This window comes from Zeus faber, assembly GCF_960531495.2.
Source record: "Zeus faber genome assembly, chromosome: 8".
NCBI classification, from domain to species: Eukaryota; Metazoa; Chordata; class Actinopteri; order Zeiformes; family Zeidae; genus Zeus; species Zeus faber.
Window position 1 is genome coordinate 21,381,862 of NC_137195.1, and position 15,905 is coordinate 21,397,766.

The 15,905-nt window shown below is 45.3% G+C and overlaps 1 protein-coding gene across 1 annotated transcript in view; it reads left to right on the forward strand.

Moving 5' to 3' along the window:
* The window catches only part of usp45 (ubiquitin specific peptidase 45), a 42,531-nt gene extending 30,058 nt beyond the window's left edge, over window positions 1-12,473 (forward strand). The window contains exons 10-18 of the mRNA XM_080005714.1: window positions 1,856-1,937; window positions 2,360-2,451; window positions 2,740-2,796; window positions 3,014-3,145; window positions 3,310-3,973; window positions 5,974-6,071; window positions 6,435-6,521; window positions 6,993-7,137; window positions 11,273-12,473. Of these exons, the coding sequence (XP_079861840.1) occupies window positions 1,856-1,937; window positions 2,360-2,451; window positions 2,740-2,796; window positions 3,014-3,145; window positions 3,310-3,973; window positions 5,974-6,071; window positions 6,435-6,521; window positions 6,993-7,137; window positions 11,273-11,394 (1,479 nt within the window). The 3' untranslated portion in view covers window positions 11,395-12,473. The remainder of the gene's footprint in view (window positions 1-1,855; window positions 1,938-2,359; window positions 2,452-2,739; window positions 2,797-3,013; window positions 3,146-3,309; window positions 3,974-5,973; window positions 6,072-6,434; window positions 6,522-6,992; window positions 7,138-11,272) is intronic.
* Window positions 12,474-15,905: the final 3,432 nt, after the last annotated feature.

A 15,905-nucleotide genomic window follows, 5' to 3' on the forward strand; every position in this document is an offset into this window, starting at 1 on the left:
TATTGGACATTCAATTATTTGTTTGCATTTGAGAATTTAGTTGCATGCCCAAGGTCCTCTGTTTGCTCAGCCAGATAGTTTTATTTTTATTTTTTGTCATTTTACCTTATGGTGCCATGTTTTTTGGCAAGTGCAGGATGTCTTGACCCCCACCCCCTGCTCCCCCTCCCTTTGCAGGGCAATTAGGGGACCCCGGAGCGGCCCTTTGCAAGGCAAAGCTGGCCCCCATGGCCCCACCAGTGGTTCAGTGAACCCAGGAAGAGAAGTTAGCGGGTGTATGCAATGGTCAGCCCGGGGCCTAGGAGGGGGCGTGACCTAGCCTCCTGCAGTCCCATTCAAACTTGTGAACATTGACAGTTGTGCCACTTAGGGGACTTGCAAGTGGCACAACCAGCATCATTGTGTGATCTTGGGAAACCCACAGCTGCTGAATGAGCTGCCAGGCCGTTCCCATTGTGCTAGAGGGTCCCCCTCTTCCCCCCTAGTATATGCAAACACACACACACACACAGCCCTCCCCTCCCTGATCCAATCAAGGAGGTAAAGAGGGAGGAGGTGAAGACTGCCCGCTTCGTGCATTAAGTCATTCCCATTTATACAGCCATGTACATTCAGTAATAAACCCACACTTGGTGTTTGGATTTACCACTACCACAACACCAAACCCTAACCCATATTTTCACAGGAGCCATTATGTTTCAGCATTTCCGATTCAAGAAATGATGTTAATTACAAACGCATACATGACACACTCACATTTTAGTTTGTTGCAAACAGTGTTTAATCCATATAGAGATACCTCTATACCTAATAACCTAACCTATTTCAATGTAAATAATTGCATTTAAAGGAACAGGAAGACACCAATGATCTATGGCTGTTGGCTCACCATTGGGTCACCAACCTTAGAGCCCCTAAGTGTTTGTGTTGATTGGCCATTAGTATCAGGGGTCTAAATATGTTAATTTGACCACAGTCAATTATCACCAATTAGCTGAGATGGTAGATTTTACTCTCTCAGGGCATGGCCTGTCCTTCTTGCCCCGTCTTCATTTTAGTTTCCACTCCTCTACCCTTCTACCACCAACCCTCTCAACCCACTCAGCCCTCCCCAGCCACCCCCCCACCCCCCATCCACCCATCCAGACATGTTCCCCCCTTTCAGTTCTGCGTGGGACAGCGCCCGCTGCTACTTTAGGGAGGGTGGGGAGTATATGTGGGATGTAAGGGGGTGGGGTGCACTGGTAATTAATTAGTAGGGGGGGTCCTCTGCATGGTCTGAATGGAATGGCTGGACTGGGGTGCACACTGGCTGGGCTGGGATTAACAAGGCATTTTTGACCTAAATAGCCAGTCCAGTGCGTGGGTCTCGGGATAATGGGATGTTTGGGCTGTGGGGGCAGGGGGACTGGTTCGGGGCTGCAGACACAGACCACGGCCAATTATCTATTGATTGGCGCTTTACTGTGGCTGAGCCTCTTCACAGTTCTCTTGCCAACAGACTCACTGACCATGTCACCTTCAATAAGAGCCTTGCACAGCAAGGGTGCACACACTAAAACACACTCATTTGCAGTGCACGGCTACGTACACATACTGTACATATTTAATCTGCATGTTGATGTTACTAGACAGGCACAATGATTATTTTAGTCTAATGATGCTTTGACTAGGTGGACTTGTCAAATTGAGCATTAGCATAGATTAGGGTGATTTCACTCATAGATGTAATGGAGATAATTCATCAGATTTAGCACATTGTTCCTGCAGCACTTTTGTGTATATATATATTTTTTCGTGCATCAAAAGTACATTTCAAAAATGCATAAGTATTTTTTGGGATTGATATTCACAGAGAGTCAAAGCCAGCATTCTGAAAGCTTTTAATAATCCCAAAGAGAAGACGGCAGATGAGGAGACCAAGCGGCAAGTCAAAGGTGAAAATGCAGTACGCACACACACACACACACACACACACACACACACACCTCTCCTCTACATGTGAGGCTTGGATCAACAGCCCCATCTGTTGGCAGTTATGTTATTGGAAACAGGTCTTAAATAAATGCCAAATACACCTAGTGCCTTTCTAAGTGTATTTGGCATGAATTCAATTTAAGCTTTTAAGTAAAGCAATTGAGTTTCTTCTTTTTTTAACAGTTGTGTGTATATTTAGTGTAATGGGATATTGTTTTTGTGAACAGGATTATGTAAATATGAGAATTCTTTGTAGCCAATAGACCTATAGATACGTCAATTGAAGACTGTGGAGAACTCAAATTCCATTTAAGTATATGGAGAAAGTTTGTAGGGCTTCAGTCTGCTTCACGGAGAACTAAATTGGATTTCTCCTCAACAGCATATGGCAAGGAAGGTGTGAAGATGAACTTTGTCGACCGCATCTTTGTTGGGGAGTTGACAAGCACCATTATGTGTGAGGAGTGTGAGCACGTAAGTCTATAAGGTGTAAAGATGATCCTGATAAACCGTGATATGAATCACAGTGCTGAATTGTTACCACCCTCCCCCTCGCTCAAACATATATTTTGCTAACTTAAGTATTAGGTACAGGCAGTAATGGCTTTCCTACATCAGTCAAGACCTAGGAGAACTATATTTAGAAAATAAACATATGCAGTAGAAAAGGGACTGTTGATTTCATACTGTATGATGTCAGTTGCAGTGAATGAAATACTTTTTTACCTCCTGGGTGTTTTCATCCATCTTTCTCTCTTCAAGATCTCAACAGTAAAAGAGGCCTTCATGGACATCTCTCTCCCCATCATAGAGGAAAGAGTGAGCCAAATATTTATATCTAGATTTTTGCAACAATTTTCCCTTTACTATTGAGCACGGAAAATAATTAGCACAAGTAAATTGTTTTGATATTATGCTTCTATTTTGTATGTTGACTGATTATTTTAGAATAACACCACATTCAGGTGGCTTCCATTCAACTGATTCCATTTCCATTTCTTCATCCTCCTCACCATAAAAATGATGTCATGCTCAGATCTCGAAACCAGTCAACCCTGGGAGGCAGAGTAAGGGCCCCCGAAAGCAGGAAGTCCACTTTGCTCAGAGTGACCAGGTTCACACTGCGACCCCGTCTTTCAACAAGAACACCAAGAAGCAGAGTGGACAGGTAGATCCGTGTCTGTGTGGGTCTCTGTGGGATGGTTTAGTTGACCCTTTTGTTTTCATGCCACTCCGGACCCTCATCGTTTGTTGTTGGTATAAGAATGGCATTAAAGATGCATCAAAACATGTGCATAGCTTCTGACAGTTTACCCTGCTCCTTCATCACAGAAGCAGCAGGGCAGAAGGTCTTCGGGATCGGTGGACGACAGAGGAGCGGCCAGCAGAACCGGCCGGCCGGAGGAGGAAGAGGAGGCGCAGGCGTCGTCGGTGGCCGTTTGCATCCCAGGTATCCGGACGGGCTCCGCTGGCAGCCTTTCGGACTGCAGCGACAAGGACTCGGGCCCCCAGGACAGCAGCAACGATGCAGACAGTGAAGCCTCCGAGAGTGAGTGGACTCCACGGCCGTCCTCAAGCCTGGGCCGCGGGCAAGTGTCCAGCCCAACGTCTGCCTCCATCTCAACGCTCGTGCCTTCCTCCAAGTCCCCGAACCCCCGGCAAGGAGGCGCCGTAGAGCAGCTTGTCAGCGCCGTTTCCAAGATGAACCTTAGCACCGCGCTCCCCGGGGAGCCATGCACTTCCCAGGCACACTGCTCCACCGAGGAGACGGGAGAAAAAACGCCCCCGCATCCCCGGGACAACCTCCACCACCACCTCCACCAGGGGGCATTCCAGGCCCTGTCTCACAGCTACACACCCTGCTCAAAGGAGTGCTCCGTGCAGTCCTGCCTGCACCAGTTCACCTCCGTGGAGCTGCTGATGGGAAACAACAAGCTGCTCTGTGAGAGCTGCACCGAGCGCAGACACAAGCAGCTGCGCAAGAGCAGCGGGGCTGGTAAGAGAGCCAGTCCAGGGTCACTGTTTAGGTGATGCGGGCAAAACACAACCCAAAGAAACTAGGGATTCACCAAGATTAAAATCCTTGGCTGAGTAATGAATTCCAAGTAACAGTATTTTTAAAAATCTTAAATACAATCATTACTATTTCATGAAATGAAGGTAGTAAAAACCTCCTTATTGAACAGTCCTTTGGGAGCAGGACGTCCGTCCTTCTCGTCTTTTGGAACAAAGACAGAATTCCAACTAGCGAAATGTCATCTCCATGCATTCTGCTCTGTAGAAAGTTTGATTGGCAAACATAGCACTAGTTGTGGCAGCTATTTAACATTCTGCATGTTGGATACTCAATGGGCTCGCATTCGAAGAGGATCTTACGATCAATACAAGATTTCCATGGCATACGTGAGAAAGAATGTGTAGTATACAAATACATTGACTTTAAGGGTGCAATATGAATGGACTTTTTTTCAGTTTTCATCACTCTAGAACACACTATTGTCTTATTATTATTGTACTTTTTGAGTATTTTTAAGCTATACCTTTCATATAGTACTCAGAGTTTGTGAGTTTATTCAAAGGTTTATTGCTGGAAATTGGTTCCATATTGCTGGCTAGCTGTTAAAAATGGCTGCATTCACAGAGCAGGAGGAAGGTATAAACAGAATGGTTGCGCCCGTTGTTTGAATGCATCGCTGGTAACTGCAATGAAAAGAGCATCATATATTGGGTCAAAACATTTGCCCTTTTTGATCATTTGACCAAACACCAAATACACAATTTTTTGTTTTGGGGTGGTAGCTCAGGAGGTAGAGCTGGTGGTCTAGTGATCTAAAGGTTGCTGGTTCGATCCCAGGCTCCTCCTGCTAGCATGCTGTAGTGTCCTTGAGCAAGACACTTAACCCCTAATTGCTCCTGATGGCTGCGTCCGTCTGTGTTTGAATAATTGTAAGTCGCTTTGGATAAGAGCGTCTGCTAAATGACTAAATGTAAATGTAAATGTAAATGTTTTCACAAGAATATTTAATATAACGGACACAAACGTTCCCTAAAGCATTGAGCTCTCTACCTGGCCCCTTTGTTGGAAGACTGTAGCCACTTTTATACAGAGATGCCGCAATATTGCTGGGAAGAAGATCAGTCTCTGACACGGCTTTGCCTTTTTACACAGAACAGAGGCGGCATAATAGCGCCGCGGTGGGATTTTAGATAGATGCCAGCTTTCCGGCATAACTCCGTTATCAAAGGTGACGTGTAACCCAACCGCGTCGGCCTCTAGGGTGACGTATAACATACGGTTGAGGAGACTGACCCCAATTTAATAAACACATTATTTAAATTATACAATTATTTAAAATGATTTTATTTAATAAATGCTGTAGTTTCAAGTGAGGAGGGTGCTGACTTACTGACAGTGTAGAATTGAGTGGCTGGCGGTGCGTCGTCACCAGCTGCACCAGATGCTCCAGGCTCTGACGGGACTTTATACGTTTTTTGGAATGTTTTTCCATGTGGGAACGTCTCCGTGAAGGAGGCAAATGTGCAAAGCTTCTGCGGAGCTGCAGCAGAACAGTGTGCGTAATGCCCGCCCCAGTTCTAAATTTGAGCGTTAAAATTTTGAATATTAAAAATAATAAAGCATTCAAATTTCAAATGGGATTACAGAGGAAAATCTGTAGCCCCAATAGGTTAATTTTGGCATGGTGCAGCTCCCGAATGGAGTTTATTTCTTTTTCTGCGGCCAATCGCCAATGAAAAACTCTGTCATCCAAACGTCCCGGCGTGCCAGCTGTGCCTTTTACCCAGATGGCGTTTTGGCCCTCTTTTGCCTCTGACTACCTCTGCTGCCGGCTCAGAGGCGGATCAACAATGCCCCCCCCCCCCCCCCCCCATTCCGTGTTCATACCTTTTCACAGAACGGCGAGGCGGAATAAAGACGCAACATTCCACCTTGAACAGGCTCTGTCAAATTGGGATTGTTTTTTTTTTTTTCCACAGATAAGAAGGCAGAGAAGGTGTATACTAGTGCTAGAAAGCAGATGCTGATCTCCTCACTGCCCCCAGTCGTCACACTGCATCTGAAACGTTTTCACCAGGTATGCAGTGTCTTGCAACTATGTCTTTGTGTTGCATTTGGGAATTCAATTTCCTCCTCAGCCTATTAAGGGACAGGGGTTGGAAATTGTCCCTTGCTCTGTATTGCATCTGTTCCTTATATAATATTAATGATATAATAATAGTGATGTTTATTTGCATTGATCCCAAACAACTGACTCTTAATCATCTGGTTTGGGAGAATTGAGCTCCATTCCCATGTAGACCTAGTCATGTTTTGAATATTCTTGTCCAGTTTCCAGACTTTCAGAATTTTGTCCTCCCAGATGAATGAGTAGTATCTGTGGCTGTGGCTTTGCAAGACTCAGTCCTGTGTATTGTGGTTGTATTTTTTGTGTCCCAAGGCAGGGATGAACCTTCGAAAGGTGAACCGCCACGTTGACTTCCCTCTGGTCTTGGACCTGGCTCCATTCTGCTCTGCAACCTGCAAGGTAGCCCACCTAGTCACACACACTGCCGACCCTACTGTGTAAGCCAGGGATACATCTTAGAATGGACAGAAGAGTTTAATATGTCTCCCAAACTGCAGGAATACTGTGTCAACATGAGGGAAGAAAATGAGAAAATTCAAAGAACAGAATACCTGTAAGAAGCAAAATAATCTGCCTGTGCATTAAGCTACTAGTTAGGATCTAGCTAAGATCAAGATGAGATAAGGTCACATGTTGACTTTTAATTCTGATATGTTAAATGACCAAACCTAGAAATGGAGTAGACAAAGCATGTTCATTGAGACCCTTTTAAGTGATTTGAAGTACGTTTTGGTTGTAACTGGCCACAAAATATCATGCCAGTAGCTGCTTTAAGCAAAGAGGAGCTGAGTGTTTTATTGCATCGCAAGCAATCCTCTCTCTCTTTGCTTATGTTTCCTTCTTCTTCTCTGTTTGCGTGTGTTGGGATAGAACCTGGCAGCGGGGGAGCGCGTTCTCTACAGTCTGTACGGCATCGTAGAGCACAGCGGCTCAATGCGTGGGGGCCACTACACCGCATATGTGAAGGTTCGCTCTCCTCAGAGGAGAGGTGAACATCCTCGCAGGAACTTGTCAGGTAAAGCGAACACAACGCTCCTGAGCTGTTTGAAAAGACCCACGCTGCTTTTTGAGTCCTTTATTTTGCTGTAGCAGCACACACCGATCAGCCACAACATTCAAACCACTGACAGGTGAAGTGAATAACATTGCTCATCTCGTTCCAATGGCGACATTCAAGAAGTGGTATATATGAGGCATCAAGTGAACAGTCAGTCATTGAAGTTGATGTGTTGGAAGCAGGAAAAACGGTCAAGTGTAAGGATCTGAGCAACTTTGACAGGGGCCAAATTGTGAAGACTTGACGACTGGGTCAGAGAATCTCCAAAAGTCTTATGAGGTGTTCCCGATATGCAGTGGTTGGTACCTACCAAAAGTGGTCCAAGGAAGGACAACCGGTGAACCGGCGATAGGGTCATGAGCGCCCAAGGCTCGTTGATTCATATGGGGAGCGAAGTCTAGCCCATCTGGTGTTCTGGTGTATGTGTTCTGAATTTGTCACACCACCGAAAAATGTGTTATTAACCACCCAGCCAAATATGAATGATTAAAAAAAAAAAAAAAAATCACCAAGCATATAAGATTAGATTTCAAAATCATGAGAAAAAAGACAGCACTCGATGCTCTGAGACGGTGGGGGCATGTCCGCTGAAGAAGCTGAAACCACGGCCAATCGCGGCAGAGATGTAGCCTCTCTCAAGTGCCAAATACCACCATACATATCTATACAAATCCAAAATCAGAAAACCAATAACAGGCTGTTTTTTGTTGTTTTGATTTTGTTCTGAAGTTAAAAATAGAACATGAGAAAATGGGATATTAGTTGTGGGGAGCCACACAATCAGAATGGAGTGGAAATTGAAATAATGAGACCGAGCCATTATGTCAATTTTGGAATCCAGGGAAGATGCATTTGACGAACGAAGGCACCAACTAAGCTGTAGTAATTTGTCGGGATTTAACGAGAGAACCACTGACGAATGCGGTCTTCTCTTATATAGTGTTCGGAGAGGGGCCATGCCAGATAGGAACGTGGTACCTTACGCCACCCTGATGAGTTCAGTCTTTTTACATGTTTTAAGCAATTACTTTGCAATATTTTACATATTGTGTAGAATGTGTTAAGGAACAAATCTCGGAATTGACTTTACAGGGGCTTTAAAGGATCTGCTGCTAAAGTCTTGGTATCAGATACCACAGGACACTTTCAGAGGTCTTGTGGAGTCCATGCCTTGACGGGTCAGAGCTGTTTTGACGGGTCAGAGGTGTTTTGGCAGCACAAGGGTGACCTACACAATATTAGGCAGGTGTTTTTTTGTTTTGTTTTGTTTTGACCTGTTAGTTGCTGTTAGCAGGCTTGGCATACAACAGAGGGTATTTGTATGCCATTGCATCCAAGACAGAGTTCATCAGCAAGTGGAGTTTAAATTCTCAACCTGCAATGCCACTCTTTATTTATCATCAAGAACTGCTGCAATAACTGTCCTGTGGACAACCTGTGGGTTGACAAGAGCACAGCTTACTTGTTATACAACACCGCCACCAATCACCCTCTTTGGAGAACGATCTCACCGTGTTTTGATGTATAAACAACTAATCATCATTACATCTTCGGGGGGGGGGGGTGACCAGAGATGAGACAGAGAAACATATTGTAGAGAAAAACAACAATATGTACTTGACAAAAACAAACATAAACATCAGATGACAACATGTATTTGGAACAGCTATTATGGCATGTGGCCTCTTCCTGTGGGGAGAAGGGTGTAATCAGGAGGGTGTTCGGGGGCGTGTGCGTGTGTGTGACTCGTCCCAATTAGTTCTGGTGTCCGGGGTCAGATCTATATCATAGCACCTCCGAGCAGTGGAAAAGGCCTCGCAGCCACCCATGAGTCCCACACGAGCCGTATAAACCATATACGTATACCCCATGACCTCAAGAAATCTCCGAGCACAATGCACCGCAGCCACGGAAGACCCCCCAACCCACAAAAGCTTGGAGCCCACGGAGCAACACCCACGCATGACCCTGAGAGGCACAAACAAGTCTCAGAGAGCATGAAGTGACTCTGCATCCCGGAGGCACACACATACAACCCACCCCCATTCATGAGAGGCACCCGGAAGCGCAGAACTCAGGCCGTGGACGCCAGGCATGGACCATAGGCCGGTTCCATACCCCTGCCGGCCCCGCGCCTGACAGACCCCTGAGCCACACCTTCAGCATCACGTCAGCGACCCAAAAGTGTCGTGTCATTTGACGAACCGTCAACTTCTTCCGGGTCCGTCTACAGCGCGTTCGCGTAAACAGCGCTAGAGACTTTGAACTTCAAATTGTGAAATTTCTCAACATTCAACGGGTAAATGAATTAAGTGAATCTTTGCTTTTGTTTTCAACCTTTTGCTTTCATTTTATAAGCATTTGGAGTATTTTTGTTTATGAACGTAGTTGGATAGTTTGCGAGTTTAGCGTGTGTGTGTGTGAGAGAGAGAGAGATGCATACCAGGCTTGGTAATTAAATATTTGCACTAAATACATCTATTGAATGGACCTCTATGGGAATCTACGCTCCAGTTTACGCTTTGGTAGGCAAGGCCTACCATACTGCAACCGGCGAGATGCCCCACCCTGCCACAAGCCCCAAGCCCCAAGCGCTCACCCACATAGCCCATGGTGCGGGGCACCCCAATATCAACCCACTGGGCCTGCCATCGCTCGCAGACAGCCAAATATTCAGTCCCGCCGCAGAGAAGCCACGCAGCGGATGTGAGGCCGACCGTCGCCTCTCGCACCGCAACCCACATCCACTACGGCAAGCAGTCCCCAAGGGGGCCCTGGAAAGCACCCAGCAGCACGTTCTGTAGTCCCGCCAGGTCACAGCAGGACGGAAACCACCTGGCACCAGGGGCGAGCCGCCAGTACCCAAACACAGCCAGCAGGGGGCCCACCAGATTGCCCCCGGCCAACCACATCCCCACACCAACTCACCAGTGCCCTGCCTACCCTGGAAACCCCAGTGCTCCATGTGTGCTGTTTGCGGGGTGTGCGAGCCCTCTAAGCATATTGAACAAGTCACTCGCACCCCTCCTGCCCCACAGACCCTGGTCTGGTGGTGTGTTGTTTGTGAGTAAGATTTGCGTGGGTGTTTGTGTTCTAAGCTAGTATGAGTGTTGTTAAAATTGCAGGACACTTGTGAAGCATGCCAGGGCAGGAGTGTGACGGGCAAGATCGCAGCTGCCCTCCACATCTCTACCCACATAGCTTACCACCCACCCTGCAAACCCTAGGCCTATTGTGTGGTGTATGTACTGAGTATGTACCCTAACTCAGGGCAGGTGGTTTTAATGTTGTGGCTGATCTGTGTATGCACTGGATAAAGGTGATTTTTGCTTGTTGCAGCAGAGGCCTCACACCATCTAACCTTGGAGACAACATTGCATTTACAACAGAAAGAGCCGTACAGTTCTTTGTCATCTCTAGGTAGAATAGGATAGATGGATGTTTTTTTTCCCTTTTTCCCGCTGAAGGAGAGACCCCTCCTTTTCAAGCACAATTTGGAACTGTTATTAAAGGCCCAAGAGGAAGAGTGAGGCGGTTGTCCTTGCTGGTAAATAGCTAGCAAGGAACCTGTTGTGCTGTTATTTGGAGCAGAGAGGTCAAAGGTGGTGACAGTCTACAATTCCATTAAACCTCGTCTCCATCACCGAGCCCAACAAAGCCCCGTTGCTTCCACATTTCCATTCTATACAGAGCCAGCCGAGTGGTGTTAGTTGCTATGGCATCGCAAGGCAAGTATAGTGGAAATTAATAAAACCATTAAAAGACTGAACAAATCCCTGTTATTTTATTAAGATATGTGTTACAGTATACTTTCTCATCATTCGCACACGATGAACCCCCAGTGTTGTTCTCCTCATCGTCTCAAGATCATCGAATGCTTTCTAAATATTGGCCCATATTTAAAATGTTATTTTCTTTTGGAGGTTTGAGATGTAGACTGTAGACAAGTTGTCGGTCGATCTTCATGGTCTCACTCAAAAGACATCGATGACAACCTACATATTTTGATAATGTTGTGTTTAAGACCTGCTGCTTCCTAATTTAGGCCGCCTCTCTTCACCGTGTGTGTGTGTGTGTGTGTGCACGCTTTCAGGAGCGAGTAGTCCCACCCAGAGCCAGTGGGTCTACGTCAGCGACACCACCGTCCAGGTCGTACCTGAGTCCAGGGTTCTCAATTCTCAGGCCTACCTGCTGTTCTACGAGGAAATCATCTAATGGAACGGGCAAATCGAGAGCGTCTCCTTTTCGTCCTCCTCGGGTGGCGGTTTTGTTTTTTCCTCCCCTCCGCTCGGGCAACTGCACTCGTACCGTTCCACCGAAATGACTTTACACTCCATCACTTTAGGGCTTACAGGTTTTTCATCCCGCAGTTGTTACACAGCTGGAGGTGGATAAATACCCCGTATTGATGTCATTTTCAAAAAACCTTTAGCATTTTAAAATGTATGTATGTTAAAATTAATTTTTATTTAAAAGACAAAAAGAAAGCTGTATAATGTAAAAGAAAAATCCCTTTATTTTCCCTGCAAGTGTAGAAGACTGAGCAGGGACCAGTACATGCTGTAATCCAACTGACCAGACTGAAGAGAATGAATTTTGGAGGAGGAAAAAACTGTTTGTGAGCAGAGTACACACTTGCATGTCAGGGTTTGCTTACCAACATAAAAATCAAATATCTAAGACTATTGCATGCTCAAAACGTATTGAATTAATTACAGCTGTTCCTGCTGCCGCACTGTGTGCAGAAAGTTTTTTGGGTTTTTTTTAAATCTGTATCTGTATGTGTATGTTTGACAGAAAAACATATTTTCTTTGAGAAGCACAACATAGAAAAAGCTATTTCTGCTTTGTTGCCGATAACTGTTTTTGTAAATTGTAGCGTACGAATGTATGACTAACATGAACAATGATTGCCAAATATGAGTTTTGCAGCTGCACCACATAAACAAAATAAATACAAAGTTGTATTTCATATTTACGTTGTACATACATTTGCTCCGTCATGAAAATGGTTTGGGACATTGTGCGCCAACAAATACTGCAGACGAACAAAGCACTTTGTCTGCCGTGTAATATAAAAGTTCCATTATACTTCATAGAAATACACAAACGCATGAGTATTCATAAAACCACAACAACCGCTGCGTTAAATAAAATAAAGTCCCTCACAGATATCTCATGAAATCACATTCTGTGCAATGCATCAATACTAAGCAAGAAGGTATAAAAAAATAATATTGAAAGCGTAAAACGATGTTTCAACCATGTTTGGGCCTGTGTATTTAACTAAATGCAGCGCCATAGTAAGCTAGCACACATGATTAACACATGTACAAAAAAAAAGTCATGGAAAACAATATTATAAAACTAACACCAAGTAATTTCTTAACAACCTGCCACTTAGATTAATAAAACAAAATGCACGAATGGCATAACATTACACAGATAAACAAATTGTATGAAGAGGTCACATTTTCCACTGCCTCCCTTGATGAAACCAAATGAACTGGCTTTACAGTGACAGGAAGTGGCTGCAGTAATGTGCCTGCAGCAATTAAACAGAACCAAATGGACAGAGCGCCCTCTGGCGGCAACTTAAATTAAACACCTTCCTACATCTATATACTGTATACATGTATATGTGTATATCTATGCACACACACTGTATTTATTAAATTATTAGGGGTGCAACAATACATGGCTGATTGTATAATTTTTACGTATTATATATACATAATATACGTATATAAGCATAACAAGCACAAAACCTGTACTGTAGCCTATGTAATGGCTCAGCCATTGCGTGTGTGTGTGTGTAAGAAATCAAGTTGAACGGAAGCTACAACATCAATGCAGTAGGTAGGCTACAGCTGGCCTCCATACACTTTGTTCAATGTTCTTCCCGTCCTTTGGGAACAGAGTTTTGACAGTCATTGAGTTGACAATTTTCAACATTTCCCACAAAAGCACCACTCGCCAGCACGGACACTGAGGTGCACATGGCTCGCATCCAATCTTGATTCCCAGACTTTTAAATAAACACTCGTCGGGTCAATCAATCAACGGTTGTGATTTTCATCATTTATACTCTTGACCGGTGGTAGAATTCTCTGGTGCTACCGTGGGACAAAAAGCCACTGACTTGGAAGGGGAACTGCGAGGCGGTAACAGATTTAACCTCCGATTCTCGGACATGCCTCTTTGAAAGCTAAATTTGATATTTGATCCATTTAATCACCAAAAGCACACCTTGCAAATAACACAAATTAAAGTCATTAAACAAAACGAAGATGGTAGGAAAAATGGTTTATCTAAAAAAGAAAAAGTTTCAAATTTAAAAACTCCTTGACAAACTCAGAATTTCTATGAAATCCAGATTCAAAATGATATTTACATGCTCCATGTGACCTTGTGCTCAAAGAAAGCGAGTAGCAAATGCCTGAATTCATTCAAAATCCAACCTTTAGACCAAGGCGGACAGAAGACAACTAGTTCAGCGTTGGCGACGTTCATAGCAGAGGATTTGAGACGGGATTTGAGAACACGCTCTAAGCGCTCCGACCACGACGTGGAGACGGCCATCGGACGTAACCTGGAGCCTCGATGCGCCGGCTCTGATCTCCACGATCTCAGGCCTCGCTGCCGCTCTCAGAGGAAGCGCTATCATGGAACGGGCAAACCCAGAGAGGTTGTACCAGGTCGTCCGTGTCCCACACTGGGGAAATAAGGAAGTCGGCTTTTTGGTTTGGCTGCGGATCTAATGTCTTTCTCCATTTTATTATTTATTTATTTATTTATTTATTTTTACTCCGCGTAAAATGATGTCGGCCATTGGTCCTAGCTGTCACTGTGGATCCCATAGTGCCATATTCAGCCCTTCGCGGCTGGAAATGCGCCCTGACGGGTGCAAAGCAGTGCTGTTTCGGGACATGTCGCCAGCTGGTGAAGAGGAGGTGGGTGTGGAATCAGGAAAAGGGCAACGTCCAAAGCCATTGCATTGCCCGTCGTCCCGTCCCCACACGCTGTGACAGCCAGAGCCATGCTGTTAGGACATTTAAACAGGTTGTCAGGCCGCCACCAACAAGGGAGCAAATCTTTTTGAAGCGCCTACGTCTATTTTTAAAAACAAGCCCCCCCCTTTTTTTTGGCTCGGGGACATGCTGTTGAAGGATCAGATGTGATTTAATTGCAGTTAATGAAAGGCACCCGCCTCTTTGCATGTTCAGATTCCCGGGGAAAACTAACAAGTCTGTGAGGGCGCGGCTGCGTTGGCCACGTCTCTCTGTCGACCTGCAGTTCGAGCTTCCGTTTCCATACATTGGACGATAGAAAGCGGCCCTCTCCGCTGAGCGCACACCGGCGTTCGTGTCACCAAAGCTTCCTCGTTAGATGAGGAAACAACACCGCCTTCCTCACGGCGGCATTGCAGCCGAATATTTCTTTCTTCGGTGGAAACGGAACAACAGGACAACACAATATGATTGACTGCTCATGGCTTCTATCTTGGATGTTGGATCTTTGATGTAAACTTTGGTTTTTGGCCCAACAGAATATAAATTTCCATTTCCATTTCCATTTCCATTTAGTCATTTGGCAGAAGCTTTTATCCAAAGCGACTTACAAGGGAGAATAACATTCAGCTACATTGCGACAGAGATTAGTGTAACAATCTTTGATCAAATTTTAGTGGAGTTAATATTTTAACCACTCGAAAAAAACGCATACAATAACACGGCCCCCTACAGATTGTAGATATACACTTATAAACTCAGCCCGGGGTCGACTTTAGAAACGTCTTATCGGTACAGCGTGTAGAATTCCGTGGCATCTGCAGATGGAAAACCGACCGAAACACCCCTCCCCCATGGCGGTGCGACGCGGCGGCCTCCCTGGAAGCGACGGTGGCCACGAAACTCGCAAAACTCGTGAGAAACGCCCAAAGGCCCCCTTGTTTGTCCATTCTGGGCTACTGTACAAACATGGCGGCCTCCGTGAAGCGTACCCGCCCCCTTGTATAGGAACGTCTCATTCTAAGGTAACCAAAACGCGATTTTTCTTTTTCATGGAATTATACACTAATTAAAACATACTTACGAATATTAAATCCCATTTCTGCCAAGTCCGTTCTGTAAACTCTACACACTGCACCTTTTAAAGGGTTACATATACACAGTATATATTTATTTTTGTCCCTGTAAGCAGGACTCAGAGGAGTGGGTCAACACCTCTGTGTGCGCCCAGAACAGCGCTAACGGGCCTGCATGCCAACTGTTTTAGCTCAATGCAGGGCTGCAGATGGGATCAACTGGCCTAGCCAGAATGAAAAAAAACAAACCCCAAAACAGATTGGATTGGATTTTTCAGGAGAACCCTTCTTTCCCCTCTGTTACGCCAGCTCCCGTGGGACCTGGGGAGCACGCGGTACCACATTCCCAAGATCGGAGTGACTGAGGCGCACATTTTCAATCAAAACGAGATCTGATGCGGCTACGTTCGACGCGATTGTTTTCCACGCAGGGCCATTTATCAAAGCGCTGGCGAATCCCCTCCGTCCGAAGGTTCCGTTCCATCAAACCGAATAACGCATTAAAATAAAAAAAATAATCATCACTTCACACGAGAAAACCCCGATCGCGCTGCACCGCGCACAGGCAAGTGGCCGGCGGCGCATTCAAGCCGTATGGGAATTGCCGCCGTTGTCAATTAGAACGAATGACTTACTTAAT